This window comes from Pristis pectinata, chromosome 18, assembly GCF_009764475.1.
Source record: "Pristis pectinata isolate sPriPec2 chromosome 18, sPriPec2.1.pri, whole genome shotgun sequence".
NCBI lineage: Eukaryota > Metazoa > Chordata > Chondrichthyes > Rhinopristiformes > Pristidae > Pristis > Pristis pectinata.
In genome coordinates, this window is record NC_067422.1 from 38,955,383 (window position 1) to 38,970,689 (window position 15,307).

Sequence of the window (15,307 nt, forward strand, 5' to 3'; positions counted from 1 at the left end):
TGCTCTTATATTCTGTGTCCTGGCTAATGGAGGCAGATTTCCTGTATGCCGCCTTCACCAGCTGTGCTGCCAATGTCAGGAATCCTTGGACTTGTACACCAAGGTCCTTCTGTGCTTTGGTACTCCCAGCCCCTACCATTCTTTTTGTATCTCTTAGCTTTATTAGACCTCCCATTTGCAGCTCTGCACACTAATCAGGGTTAAAGGGATTGGTGTAAGGATTCGTGGTGAGATGAGGGAAATTATTTTCACCCAGAAGAAAATAACCTGGAACTCACTGCCCTGAAAGGGTGGGAGACTGCAGAACCCCTCATCAGATTATGTATGTAATATGTTAGTACAAATTTGTATATATTTGTATGTAATTACATACACACATTTGTATGTAGTTACATACAAATATGTAAGTAATTTTTTACTTGCATATTAACAAATGAATTAGGAGCAGGAGTAGGCCACTCAATCCCTCAGGCCTGTCTCACCATTTAGAAAATTATGGCTGTTTAATTCCACATTCCCATTTATCTCTGTCTTTCTTTGTCTGATCTTTGTCTGTCTGTCTTTACCTCTCATTGTCTTGGTGAAGCAGCCAGCATAATCAAAGACCCCACCCACCCGGGACATTCTCTCTTCTCTCCTCTTCCATCAGGCAGAAGATACAGGAGCCTGAGGGCACGTACCACCAGACTTAAGGACAGCCTCTACCCCACTGTGATAAGACTATTGAACGGTTCCCCTATACAATGAGATGGACTCTGACCTCACGATCTACCTTGTTGTGACCTTGCACCTTATTACACTGCACTTTCTCTGTAGCTGTGACACTTTACTGTTATTGTTTTTACCTGTACTACATCAATGCACTCTGTACTAACTCAATGTAACTGCACTGTGTAATGAATTGACCTGTACGATCGGTTTGAAAGGCAAGTTTTTCACTGTACCTCGGTACAAGTGACAATAATAAACCAATACCAATATCTGTAGTGACTTGTCAGCCACCTGCATCTCAAGTGTCTGTCTCCCTCTGCCTTAAAAATATTCCAAGACTCAGCACCCAACTCCCTTTGAGCAAGAGAAGTCCAAAAACTCACAAGCCACTGAGAGAAAATAAATTGCCTCATCTCTTTCTTAAATGGTGACCCCTTATTTTTGAATCATGGCCCCTAATTCTGGATTCTGCCAAAGAGGGAACATCCTCTCCACATCCATCCTGTCAAAACTCAATAGGTTATGTTTTGATTAAGTCCCCCTCCCACTCATAGTAACGTCATTGGTCTGGGTGCTGTGGGACGGGCAGCAATGACATCTTGCCCAGGCCTGACAGGTGCAGTTTGTTTTTGGGAATGAGGTGGTCAGGTAATTGTGCTGTGGATCAGCAGGTTGGCATCTGCGGTCAGGGTTGTAGCCTGTGGGGTCTGTTGGGGGAGTGCAGTGGGTGTGTCTATGGGTGGTACTGGACTTTCACAGAGTGGGGGATTCTGCCCTCTTCCTGAGGCTGTCTTTATTGGGGCAATGTAGTGAGTGTGATGGGGTGGGCAAGGATGGGACTGTGCCAGACTGAGTGTGGAATGGGATGGTAGGGTGAGGGTTGCGCCAAAGGAGTCGGTTGAGTGTGGGTGGTGATGTGCTGTGTCGGGTATGCATGGCGGGATATGTGATCCGGGGTGAGTGTAGGTTAGTGGTGTGGTGTTTGGTGTGGGATGGTGGTGTTTGGGGCAGGAGATGTGGTGGTGTGCTGGGGTGATGGTGTGCTGGGGTGGTGTGCTGGGGTGGTGTTGTGCTGGGGTGGTGTTGTGCTGGGGTGGTGTGCTGGGGTGGTGATGTGGTGTGGTAGGATGATGTTGTGGTGTGCTGGGGTGATGGTGTGCTGGGGTGGTGGTGTGCTGGGGTGATGGTGTGCTGGGGTGGTGTGCTGGGGTGGTGTTGTGCTGGGGTGGTGTTGTGCTGGGGTGGTGTTGTGCTGGGGTGGTGTGCTGGGGTGGTGATGTGGTGTGGTAGGATGATGTTGTGGTGTGCTGGGGTGATGGTGTGCTGGGGTGATGGTGTGCTGGGGTGGTGGTGTGCTGGGGTGGTGGTGTGCTGGGGTGGTGGTGTGCTGGGGTGGTGATGTGGTGTGGTAGGATGATGTTGTGGTGTGCTGGGGTGATGGTGTGCTGGGGTGATGGTGTGCTGGGGTGGTGTTGTGCTGGGGTGATGGTGTGCTGGGGTGGTGGTGTGCTGGGGTGGTGATGTGCTGGGGTGGTGGTGTGCTGGGGTGGTGGTGTGCTGGGGTGGTGTGCTGGGGTGGTGATGTGGTGTGGTAGGATGATGTGGTGTGCTGGGGTGGTGGTGTGCTGGGGTGGTGTGCTGGGGTGGTGTGCTGGGGTGGTGGTGTGCTGGGGTGGTGGTGTGCTGGGGTGGTGTGCTGGGGTGGTGATGTGCTGGGGTGGTGTGCTGGGGTGGTGGTGTGCTGGGGTGGTGTGCTGGGGTGGTGATGTGGTGTGGTAGGATGATGTGGTGTGCTGGGGTGATGTGCTGGGGTGGTGTTGTGCTGGGGTGGTGTGCTGGGGTGGTGATGTGCTGGGGTGTTGTGCTGGGGTGGTGGTGTGCTGGGGTGGTGTGCTGGGGTGGTGGTGTGCTGGGGTGGTGTTGTGCTGGGGTGGTGTGCTGGGGTGGTGGTGTGCTGGGGTGGTGTGCTGGGGTGGTGTTGTGCTGGGGTGGTGTACTGGGGTGGTGGTGTGCTGGGGTGGTGTGCTGGGGTGGTGTGCTGGGGTGGTGTTGTGCTGGGGTGGTGGTGTGCTGGGGTGGTGTTGTGCTGGGGTGGTGGTGTGCTGGGGTGGTGGTGTGCTGGGGTGGTGTGCTGGGGTGGTGGTGTGCTGGGGTGCTGGGGTGGTGTTGTGCTGGGGTGGTGGTGTGCTGGGGTGGTGTTGTGCTGGGGTGGTGGTGTGCTGGGGTGGTGGTGTGCTGGGGTGGTGTGCTGGGGTGGTGTGCTGGGGTGGTGTTGTGCTGGGGTGGTGGTGTGCTGGGGTGGTGGTGTGCTGGGGTGGTGTGCTGGGGTGGTGGTGTGCTGGGGTGGTGTGCTGGGGTGGTGGTGTGCTGGGGTGGTGTTGTGCTGGGGTGGTGGTGTGCTGGGGTGGTGTTGTGCTGGGGTGGTGTTGTGCTGGGGTGGTGGTGTGCTGGGGTGGTGTTGTGCTGGGGTGGTGGTGTGCTGGGGTGGTGGTGTGCTGGGGTGGTGGTGTGCTGGGGTGGTGTGCTGGGGTGGTGGTGTGCTGGGGTGGTGTTGTGCTGGGGTGGTGGTGTGCTGGGGTGGTGGTGTGCTGGGGTGGTGTGCTGGGGTGGTGTTGTGCTGGGGTGGTGGTGTGCTGGGGTGGTGTTGTGCTGGGGTGGTGGTGTGCTGGGTTGGTGGTGTGCTGGGGTGGTGTGCTGGGGTGGTGGTGTGCTGGGGTGGTGGTGTGCTGGGGTGGTGTTGTGCTGGGGTGGTGTTGTGCTGGGGTGGTGGTGTGCTGGGGTGGTGGTGTGCTGGGGTGGTGTGCTGGTGTGGTAGGATGATGTTGTGGTGTGCTGGGGTGATGTGATGGTGTGGGTAGGGCGAGTGGGGTGGGGTGGGGTGGGGTGGGGGGGCCGCATGTGACGCGGGCTGGTGGGCGGTGACTCCCTCGGCCGAGCCTCCTGAGGCTGTGGGGCCGCCGAGCAGCGGGGCGGGCGCTAGGACCCGGCGCGGCGGCGGCGGCGGCAGGGCGCGGGGGCTGCGGGCGTGAGGCGGCCGCTCGCCGCGATGTCGCCCCGGACCGTGGCCGTGGTCGTTCTGTCCGTCGCGCTCGGCCTGTTCTTTGTCTTCATGGGCACCGTCAAACTGACGCCGCGCCTCAGCAGGGATGCGTTCAGTGAGATGGTAAGCGGGCGGGCAGGCCGCGGGCACCGGGCTGGGCGATCGGGGCCCCCGTCACCGGGAACCGGGCCTCCCGCGGGCGGCCGGTCTCCGCCGCTGTAGATGCGGCTGCTCGGTACACGGGCCGTTTGTGCGGCGCCCGGGGGTAGAGGACACACCGGCAATCCCCCCACCCTCAGCACTGCAGCTTGGGAAAGGGGCACACTCACGCTCCCGTGCAAACGTGGGCACACATACTGCCACAATGCAGGTTTGCACACACGCAGATTTGCACAATGCAGGTTTGCACACATGCAGGGTGCACGCATGCAGGTCTTGCACGCATGCAGGGTGCACGCATGCAGGTCTTGCACGCATGCAGGTCTTGCACGCATGCGGGGTGCACGCATGCAGGTCTTGCACGCATGCGGGGTGCACGCATGCAGGTCTTGCACGCATGCGGGGTGCACGCATGCAGGTCTTGCACGCATGCGGGGTGCACGCATGCAGGTCTTGCACGCATGCGGGGTGCACGCATGCAGGTCTTGCACGCATGCGGGGTGCACACATGCAGGTCTTGCACGCATGCGGGGTGCACGCATGCAGGGTGCACGCATGCAGGTCTTGCACGCATGCAGGGTGCACGCATGCAGGTCTTGCACGCATGCAGGGTGCACGCATGCAGGTCTTGCACGCATGCAGGTCTTGCACGCATGCGGGGTGCACGCATGCAGGTCTTGCACGCATGCGGGGTGCACGCATGCAGGTCTTGCACGCATGCGGGGTGCACGCATGCAGGTCTTGCACGCATGCGGGGTGCACGCATGCAGGTCTTGCACGCATGCGGGGTGCACGCATGCAGGTCTTGCACGCATGCGGGGTGCACGCATGCAGGTCTTGCACGCATGCGGGGTGCACGCATGCAGGGTGCACGCATGCAGGGTGCACGCATGCAGGGTGCACGCATGCAGGTCTTGCACGCATGCAGGGTGCACGCACTCATGCACAGTCCCGCTCGCTCAGTTTCAGCACCGCCTTGTGTGGACAGTGCCCTCGGCAGCCTCAGAGCCAGCAGCGGAGGGAGGAGGGGACGGCGCCGGTCACGGCAGCTCCCGAACTCCGAGATCCGATGCTCCGGCTCACCCGGCTCCGTGTTCCGCGCTCCGTCTGAACACGCCGGGAGCCCGGGGCAACGTTACCCCGCCGTGTAACGTCTCTGTAAACAAACCAGTGAGAAGTGCGTTGGGGTTTCAGTAAGATTAGCAGGGTCCGGAAAACCTGCTAGTCTGGCACCACCGAAGTCAGGAGACGAAGGATTATTGAAGTTTTGTGTTTTTCCCCCCCCCCTGCATTGGTTTTAAGGGGGATCTGGGAGTAAGTTTGTTACACAGGGAGTGCTTGATATCCGGAACGCGCTGCCAGAGGAGGTGGTGGACTCAGATGCAATCAGGACGTTTAAGAGGCATTTAGACAGACACTTAAATAGGCAAGAAATAGGAGGATCCGGTCCTAATGCGGGCAAATGGGATTAGTGTAGCTGAGCAAAAATATCGGTGTGGACGTGGTGGGCCGGAGGGCCTGGGGCTTCTGTGCTGTATGACTCTATGGCGCCAAACTCCTTGAGTGCTGAGACATTGATCCAGGCAGCTGAGAGAACTCTGTCGTGCCCCTGACCTGTACCTTGATGATGCCAGGACTTGGGGGGAATCAGTCACTCACCACAGGGTCCCAGCCTCGCCTCCCCTTATCGCCACACCATTAAAGTCCAATTAAGTTTCTAATCAATGGTGTAGCTGGGGATGGTCTTGCTGGAGATGGCTGTTGGCTAGCGGTTATGTGTCAATACTGCGCAGGTTTTGCAGGCACGCCACTTTATCTAAGAACGGTTGCCCTTCCCTGATCTTTTTCCAAGAATCTCAAAACTGAAGAAGCTCCTCAGATCCCTTCACCTTGCCCTCCTCCCAAAATACATTGGCTTTTCAAAACCAAGGTCCTTGTTATCTAACGACACCTTCTGTTGCACTTGCCTTTCACTTAACTCTTTTCACTTTTGGTTTCTACAAACACTGCCCTTTAGCTGTGTTTCTCACTATAGTAAAGCAATAGATACAATAGAGGCATTTAAGAGGCTCTTAGAGAGGCACATGAATATGCAAATAATGGAGAGATATGAACCATGTGCAGGCAGAAGGGATTAGGTGTCATTAGCTTAATTAGTTTGACACAACATCGTGGACCAAAGGGCCTGTTCTTGTGCTGTACTGTTCTATGTTCTATTAACAGTGAATGAAATTGAGCACCATACAATCACCAGCACACATCTCACCTTCTGGACTTACGGATGAGGGAGCTGAAGGTTGGGTCTAGGACACTAACCTGAGGAAGGCATGAAGCGATGTCCTGACACCGAGATTTGCCTTCAGACACCACAATCCTTTTTCTTTCTGTGAGGTACCAGAACTTTCCCCTTGGTGAACGTGGACTTCAGTTTCAGCAGAACTCCCTGGTGCTACCTGGGGTCAAGGTTGTTTCTTCCCTGCTATGCCAGGAACTGGCACCAAACCCGGCCTTGCCCTCCTGTTGCTGCTCTGTGAGGAACCTCGTGCCAGGAGCCTGGCACAAGCCCCAGCCCTCCGCTGGTGCTCCCACACCAATGAATTGCCCCATGGCCGAGAGTGGAGAGGCTGCGATGAGGGCTGGTGCTGGGCAGGTCAGAGAGCGTGGCCGCCCAGTGCTGATGTGTGGGGCTAATGGTCGTACCCTGGCTGGCACGGTGAGCAAGGACAGACTGCCCAGGTCCTGTTGGGTGTGATGGAAGCTGCTGTCTCGCCCTCTCTCTGTTTGGCTGCACAACTCTCCCCAACCCAGAGACTAGTGAGTTCAGTGCTGGTCAGTCAGTAACATTCATAGAAACATAGAAACCTACAGCACAATTCAGGCCCTTCAGCCCACAAAGCTGTGCCGAACACGTCCCTACCTTAGAAATTACTAGGCTTACCCATAGCCCTCTATTTTTCTCAACTCCATGTACCTATCCAACAGTCTCTTGAAAGACCCTATCGTATCCGCCTCCACCACCGTTGCCGGCAGCGCATTCCACACACTCACCACTCTCTGAGTAAAAAACTTACCCCTGACATCTCCTCTGTACCTACTCCCCAGCACCTTAAACTTGTGTCCTCTGTGGCAACCATTTCAGCCCTGGGAAAAAGCCTCTGACTATCATGAGGTCATGTTTGGAAGGACAAACTCCAAGGCGGAATACAAGTTAAATGGCAGGATTCTGGGCAGTGTGGAGGAGCAGAGGGATCTGGGGGTTCATATCCACAGATCACTGAAAGTTGCCACACAGGTGGATAGGGTAGTTAAGAAAGCTTATGGGGTGTTAGCTTTCATGAGTCGTGGGATCGAGTTTAAGAGCCACGAAGTAATGATGCAGCTTTACAAAACTCTGGTTAGACCACACTTAGAGTACTGTGTCCAGTTCTGGTTGCCTCATTATAGGAAGGATGTGGAGGCGTTGGAGAGGGTGCAGAGGAGATTTACCAGGATGCTGCCTGGTTTAGAGAGTATGGATTATGAGGAGAGACTAAGGGAGCTAGGGCTTTACTCATTGGAGAGAAGGAGGATGAGGGGAGACATGATAGAGGTGTACAAAATATTAAGAGGAATAGATAGAGTGGACAGCCAGCGCCTCTTTCCCAGGGCACTAATGCTCAATACAAGAGGGAATGGCTTTAAGGTAATGGGTGGGAAGTTCAAGGGAGATGTCAGAGGGAGGTTTTTCACCCAGAGAGTGGTTGGTGCATGGAATGTGCTGCCTGGGGTGGTGGTGGAGGCTGATACGTTGGACAAGTTCAAGAGATTGTTAGATAAGCATATGGAGGAATTTAAGATAGAGGGATATGTGGGAGGAAGGGGTTAGATAGTCTTCGGAGTGGTTTGAAGGTCGGCACAACATGATGGGCCGAAGGGCCTGTATTGTGCTGTACTGTTCTATGGTTCGATCCAGATGATCAATGCCTATCATCTTATACACCTCTGTCAGGTCTCCCCCCCCCCCCCCCCCCCATCCTCCGTCGCTCCAAGGAGAAAAGGCCGAGTTCTCTCAACCTGTTTTCCTAAGGCACGCTCCCCAATCCAGGCAGCATCCTTGTAAATCTCCTCTGCAATCCTTGTAAAATTCCTTGATAAATATAATGTTATGATGGCCCCTTAGCATGGATTACATCAGAGTTCTCATTCCGAGGGACACATCTTGAATGAGCTACCAGTGTACAGTTGATACTGGTGATGCAGCTGGGTTGGTACAGTTTAGCTAGTGACCCACCAGGTAGGTCTTCAACACTGCAGCCAGGATGTTATTGTGGCCAGTCACCTTTGCTGTATCTAGTGTATCATTTGGTTCTTGATGTGATGTGAATTGAATTGGCCAAAGACCTGCTTCTGTGATGGTGGGATCTCAGGAGAAAGCCCATTTAGTACTTCTGGCCTAAGGTGAGGATTACTCTCAAGGCTTGGGAGTAACTCAGGTTCAGGGAAAAGTATTAAAAGACTATAACAGGGAGGTATCCAAAGTTGAGGTGCCAAAGCTATAGGACTATATGCAGGTTAAACAGCAAAAGCAGCATGTCATAGGTAGGACCAAGCAATCCCACAACTACAGAATCAGATCGGAGCTCTGCAGTCCTGCTGCTTCTGGTTGTGAATGGTGGTTGACAATTAAATGGATAAAGGAGGAGATGCTGAGGACAAGTCGTCTTCAACAGTGAAAGGCCCAGTGTGTAATCGAGCTGAAGTATTTGAACTTCCTGGTTTAAATCAAGTGAAACCCACCAGTTTCTCTGTGTGCGGGCGTCCGGTTTCAATGGGGCCACCAGATAAGGGAAGAGAATGAGAAGCAGGGGGAGGGAGAGAGAACGAGGGTAGGAGACTGGTAAAGTAGGAGGATGATGGAAATGAATGTTCAGTGTAATTAGGACCTCTGTGCTGGGAATGTTGGCCTGGATTCGCTTATCCTCCCAGTGGATTTGAAGGATGTCGTAGATTCAGCATTACTGGTATCTCTGCAGTACTGCATAAGGTGAGATTTAAAGGGGAGCTGAGGGGCAACTTATTCACACAGAGGGTGGTGGGTATGTGGAATGAGCTGCCAGACCAAGTGGTAGATGCACATTCCAATTACAATGTTTAAAGGGCACTTGGACAGAAAGGAAAGATTTAGAGGGACATGGGCCACAGTGAAATGAGGCTAGCTCATGTAGGCAACATGGTCGGCATGGACGAGTTGGGCCAGAGGACCTGTTTCCGTGCTAAGTCTATGACTCTATGTTGAGATGCCTTTTGTAGGCAGTCTAACTCTCAGAAGCATTCAGGAGGGCAAGGATTACTGTGCCTGGTAAACCATGAGCTTAGTGCAGGGTCTGAGTTCTTAATCTTCAGGCACCTTTACTCTCAAACGGCTGTAGTTTATCGCTGAGAGGTGGCTTCTGAGATGCGGGAAGTGATCCACATTTTTCAAGGTCTTGCTTTGGACTGTTATTGTCGGGATTACTATAGAAGGACAGGTTAGCAGAGAATCTTTGTCTTGTGGATCTTGCATGTAAGAGCCTGAGGGTGATTGGAATCTGGAGCACACTATCTGAGAGGCTGGTGGAAGCAGCTACTCCCACAACATTTAAGGAGTATCCGGATCGGCAATGGAATCGCCAAGGCACAGCAGGCTGTGGACTAAGTGCCGGTAAATGGGATGTTAGTGTTGGATGATTCTATATACATACTTGCCTCTAGTACAAAGATTGTGTCCTGTATGACTGCACTGTTATCTGTGTAAATGGGAAGTTAAATTACAAATCAATATTAATAGATTGAATGGACAAAACTGATAAAAATGGATTTCAGCATCGACAGAAGTTTTACCCACCTTGTACCTAAACAGAGTAGAATCATAAAATGGTACTGCACAGAGAACAGTAGAGGATAGAACAGAGTACTTTCTAAATGGTGAAAACTTGGAAGCAGTGGACATCTGAAGAGACTTGGGGATCAAGGCGCTTAAATCATCAAAGTCTCAGAGCTAGATATTGAAAACAGAGAAAGGGGAAATGGAATCCTTGCCTTTGAATCTAGAGAACAAAGGAGTAAAACTATCAGCGCTGTGAGCAGGTCTAGAGAGGGGGGCACAGGGTAGGTTTACCAGAATGATGCTTGGACTCTGGGTTAAATTACAAGGTGAGATCACACAAAGTAAGGTTTTGTTTCCTGCAATTTAGAAGGGTAATTTGACCCGTGGTTCAAGATGCTAAGGGAAAAGCAATGCAGTAGAAACCAAGCTATTTCTGCTGGCTAGGGAGTTTAGGTTGAGGGGCATACACTAATACCTGGAGCCAGGTTGTATGGGAGTGGATTTTGGACACACTTCTACAATGCAGAGCGAGGTATAAGTTCTGAACAATTGATGCTAATGGATAAATTTTTAAATGTGTGATTGATCGACTTCTGATGGTTGAGGTAAATGGTGGATTTACCCGTTCCCATTTCAGAGTTAAGATTCAAGTGACTCCATGAGGCTGGAGCCACATACAGGCCAGGTTGAATAACCATAGCTAACTACTGATACTAGCTTTTAATTCCAGATTATTTAATTAAATATTAATTCCTCAACTGCCGAGATGGGATTTGAACTCCTGCCCCTGAATTATTAGTCCAGGCCTCTGTCCGTAAAGTAGTCACTGTACTTCCATTTCCTGAATGACCACAGGATCACCTTTCCTAAATAAGGAAGCACAAATGCAAAGAACGGTTTTGGCTTTATGTCATTAGAATGACAGTGGAAGGTTTAAGAAGGCTGTTTGCATTAGCTGCTGGATCAGGGATAGATATAATTTCCAGGCCCAGAGTACTGAATTCTAAGTTGTTAACCTCTGGGCTTCCCGTGAATTACAGACTAACGGGAAAGGTTTACTGGGAGGTGGGTAAAGGCAGGAGAATGGGACGAATTCAATTGTTCTCTTAGAGTGTCACACAGACAGGAGAGGGTTGCTGCCTCCATCTGTACTGTGTCATTCCATGAAACCTCCCTTTAAACAACACAATGCATCTTTGAGCAAATAATGGCATCAGTTTTAAATCATTTTAATTGCAGAAAAGAGCGTACAAGGAATATGCCAAGGCCCTTCCAGTGTTAAAGAAGATGGGCATCTCGTCAATCCTGCTGCGGAAACTCGTCGGGACGCTGGAGGTGACGTGTGGCATTGTCATGACCCTGGTCCCTGGAAGGCCCAAGGACGTGGCTAACTTCATCCTGCTGCTGGTCGTGCTGGCCGTGCTCTTTTTCCACCAGCTGGTGGGTGACCCGCTCAAACGTTATGCCCACGCCCTTGTCTTTGGGATCCTGCTCACCTGCCGACTGCTGATCATCAGGCAGGCGGACGACAGGGACAAAGAGGTGGCAGCGGGAGTGGCGGCAAAGGAGGGGCAGGCTGAGGCCGATGGGAAGGCTGACCCTGAACAGGAGAAAGGAAAACTGAAAACCACCTAAATCAGCTCCTACAGGATTGGAACTGGGGGCACCTCACCAGCCAACAGTCATCCCAAGTACAAAGAACCTGTTCCCCACTTCAGCTAAACTGTGCTGCAAGTGAATGACTTACAGTTCATGAACATCTGTTGACAGGGGAACTGAGCACTGGCAGGAGTACCTCCCCGTGACTGACAGCCAATCCTAATCAATACACATCAGAGCAGAAACCATCATCATCACCATCGCACCCTGTGTTCCTCAGTGATTAGAAACTCCGACTTCATCTCAGAGGCAGGACGAGCTCTACTGAGTGGATAGATGTGTGAAATTTCATCTTTGAACAAGGCCACACGATGTCCTGTCTCTCTCTCTCTCTCACACATTATAGTTAAATGGGTTCCCATTCCCACATCCTGGACCATCTCAGTTGTTAATGTAATAGGCAGCTCCTCCCAACATTTAGGATGGAAATCTTCCTCACCGAAGCCACTGCAGGAAATTGGGAACTTCCAAAATAGCTAAAGACGTGTCCTGGACAGATAGGATGGTAGAGAAGTCAACAGCACAGAGGGGTCCACCTCCTGGCTACATAGACATCAAAGTCCATGTAGAGGGTTGGTCACCATGGTAGTAACCTTTATTTCTCCTGCTCCCTCCCACTCCCTCATCATCTTTGTCCCACCTGTCTCCCACACTGCTCCTTCCCCTCTCCCACACCACACTTTTCCCCTTCCTGCTGAACCTCCTCCCGTTGTCCTTCCTATTTTTCCCTGTCCGTGCTCCCCCCACTCCCCTTCCTCCCCCACCCAACAATTGTTGTGGAATTCCCACGCCGCCACCTCCACCATTGGAGGAGGAGATGTGTGGCCACCGGTGGAGGCTCTTCCCTCCCTCACAATCACCGGGAGGAAATGCCGTTGACCATTTGATCTAGGTTAGTTAGAGGTTCCTGCGGAGAATGTGACAAGGACTGTGTCAGGGGTTCCTAGGGAAATGTCCTCACTGGGTGAGCTAAGCAGACCTGGGTAAACCAAGCCCAGTTTATCTGATGTGTAATGTGACAGCTTCTGTTGTCAAGCTCTGCTGTTGGCTTCTGTGAGTCGATGCATGTCTTAGTAGCATTTCCACTTTTTGTTAATTGCATCTCGGTTGTATCCACAATGTCTGAAAATAAACCTCATTTACACTTTCAAAAGCAAACACTCTCTCGCCACTCTCATTGCTCCAGTGTTGTTTGACTTTCACTGAAAAGACCCATATAGCTGACTCTAGGTTAACCTCTTGATCTGGGAACCATTCTGTTTGTTTTGAAAATTGTACCCATCGCTATTATTTAAGAAAGCTGAGAAGGGAACCAGGCAATTCCAGACAAGTTAACCCATTTCTGGTTACCGGGAAATTACTTTCATTTATCGTCCAGTACAGGCTGATTAGAGCAAACCAGGAAGGATTTACAAGGCTTGATGAATCTGATAGAATGTATTGAAGAGGAGATTAATGATGAGGACTGTGGAATGCCTCTCCATTGCATTCATAAGGACTTCCAGAAGTATTTGAAGAAGTCCCTCCTAAGAGCTTCAAGTAAATTTGCTCCTGCAGTGTAAGATGAATTCTCGACCTAGATGAGAACTAGGTGGAACATCAATAGGGTGGGTATGTACTTCAATTGATAGGATTAACTAGTGGGATCAAACATTTATAAATAACAGCAAGTCATTGCTATTATTTTATCTCGATGGCACTAAGGTAGGGTAATGTAAGCAGTCTGGTTGGAGGAAATAAATTTTAAGATCTCAATAGATTGAGTTAATGCATAAATCTCTGGCGAATGGAAGTCAATATGAGCCAGTGTGTGGCCACTCAAATAGAACCTGAACAGGTTGTTTTGAGGAAGTGACAGTAACACAGAGTCTGGAGCCTTTGCTGCCCTTGCATGAGGTAGGTCCCCATGAACACGAGACTTTCCTGTCTTAACACCACATTAAAGACGCATTCTCTCCTATTTTTGCTCCCAAAGTGGAATATTTCACATTTTCCATCCCCTCACCGATTCGACTAGTCTGTCATTGTCTCCCTGAACACAAGGGAATAGGAGCAGGAGTCGGCCACTCGGCCCCTCAAGCCTGCCCTACCATTCAATATGATGATGGTGGATCCATGCTGGCCTCAACTCCTCTTCTAAGCCAGTTAACCTCATTTCTTCAAGCTTTCAAATATTTATCAACTCTTTAAATATATCTAACGATCAGGCCTCCAGCGGCAGAGAATTCCAGAGATTCATTACCCTTTGAGAAAAGAAATTTCTTCACATCTCATCTTCCAATGTCCAGCCCTTGTTTTGCAACAATGTCCCCGGTTTATGATTTTCCCACAAGTGAAAACACTTCAACATCTACCCCATTAAACTTCCTCAGGATCGTGTATGTTTGAATAAGTTCACCCCTCATTCTTCTAAACTCCAAGGAATGCAGACCCAAACTGTCCAGCTTCTCTTGATAGGACATCCCTTTCATCCCAGGAATTACCCTGGTGAATCTCTTGTGGACTGCTTCCAATATTAATATATTGTAGGTAAGGGAATCAAAACTGTGGCCTCACCAACATTCTCAGCTGTAACAAAACCTCCCTATTCTTAAACGCCAATCCCTTCGCAATCGATGCTAACGTGCCATTTGCCTTAACTATTTATTGGACCTGCCTGCTAACATTTTGTGGTTCATGCACTAGAACACCTAGATCCCTCTGAACTTTACTCATTTGCACTCTCTCTCCATTTAGATAATAATCTGCCTTTTGATTTCTGTTACTGAAGTGCGTGACCTCTCACTTCCCCTCATTAAACTCCACTTGCCACGCTTTCACCCAATCATTCAATCTGTCTGTGTCTCATTGCAGAATCACAATGTCCTCATCACTAATTTGCCCTTCCACCTACTTTCGTATCATCAATAAACCTGAAAACCTTACATTCCGTTCCCTCCTCCAGGTCATTAAATCGTGAACACAGAGGGCCAAGAACCAATCCCTGAGACACTCCACTAGTCACGTCCCTTCAGTCTGAAAAGGACCCTGAACATTGCATCTGCCTCACAACTCACTCCTATCCAGCCTTGTACCCAGAAGACTTGAACATATTACACCTGGTCCCTTCATCCAAATCATGGATACAGATTGTAAACAGCAGGGGCTCCAGTACCAATCCCAATGGCGCCTCACTCCACAGAATTCCAACCCTGACATCAGTAGTCAGGAAGGTGCTTGAATCTATTATTAAAGGAGTGATAACAGGTCACTTGGAAAAAAGTAAGGATAAGGCAGAGGGAACATGAAAGAAATCACACTTGACATATCTATTGGAATTTTTTGAGATTGTAACCAGCTGACTAGGATGAACCTGTCGAATGCGTGGTGTCTGAGGTAATTACTGCCGAGGATTGAGAATTGATTAACAGACAGAATACAGAGTGGGATAAGTGGATCATTTTCAGGTGTGACTAATGAGCTGCCACACGTTTAGATTCTTGGCATAAACTTGGAAATCTTACATTTCATTCCCTCCCACAGGTCATTAATGTAAGCAGTACACCCGGGGCTAGGAGGAGCTGTTCAAGAAGGATGAGTTGCACCTGAATAGCACTGAGGCCAATGTCCCAATCAGTAGGTTCACTCCTGTGGTCGAGGAGGGTTGAAACTGAATTGGCAGGAGGATGGGCACCAGCGTATAGTAATAGGAAAGAAAAATAAGATGTGCCAAGGAGTGGGGGTATAATAGGAAAGTGGAACAGCATGAGATGGGAGCAGACCAAAAAAGTCTGAGGAAAACAAAAGACAGATTTAGAATGCATAAGGTGAGCTGGACAATGTTTGTGAACTGCGTTAGGGTTAGGGTTAGCTGAGCCAGAGCAATTTGTTAACTGAAGACTGGCCAGGGCAAT

At 50.7% G+C, this 15,307-nt stretch overlaps 1 protein-coding gene across 1 annotated transcript; it reads left to right on the top strand.

Moving 5' to 3' along the window:
* Positions 1-3,636: 3,636 nt before the first annotated feature.
* Positions 3,637-12,572, top strand: tmem35 (transmembrane protein 35). Its single transcript, XM_052033006.1, has 2 exons — positions 3,637-3,874; positions 10,995-12,572. The coding sequence occupies exons 1-2, from the start codon at positions 3,758-3,760 to the stop codon at positions 11,388-11,390; spliced, it is 513 nt and encodes a 170-aa protein (XP_051888966.1). The 5' UTR covers positions 3,637-3,757; the 3' UTR covers positions 11,391-12,572.
* The last annotated feature ends 2,735 nt before the right edge of the window (positions 12,573-15,307 follow it).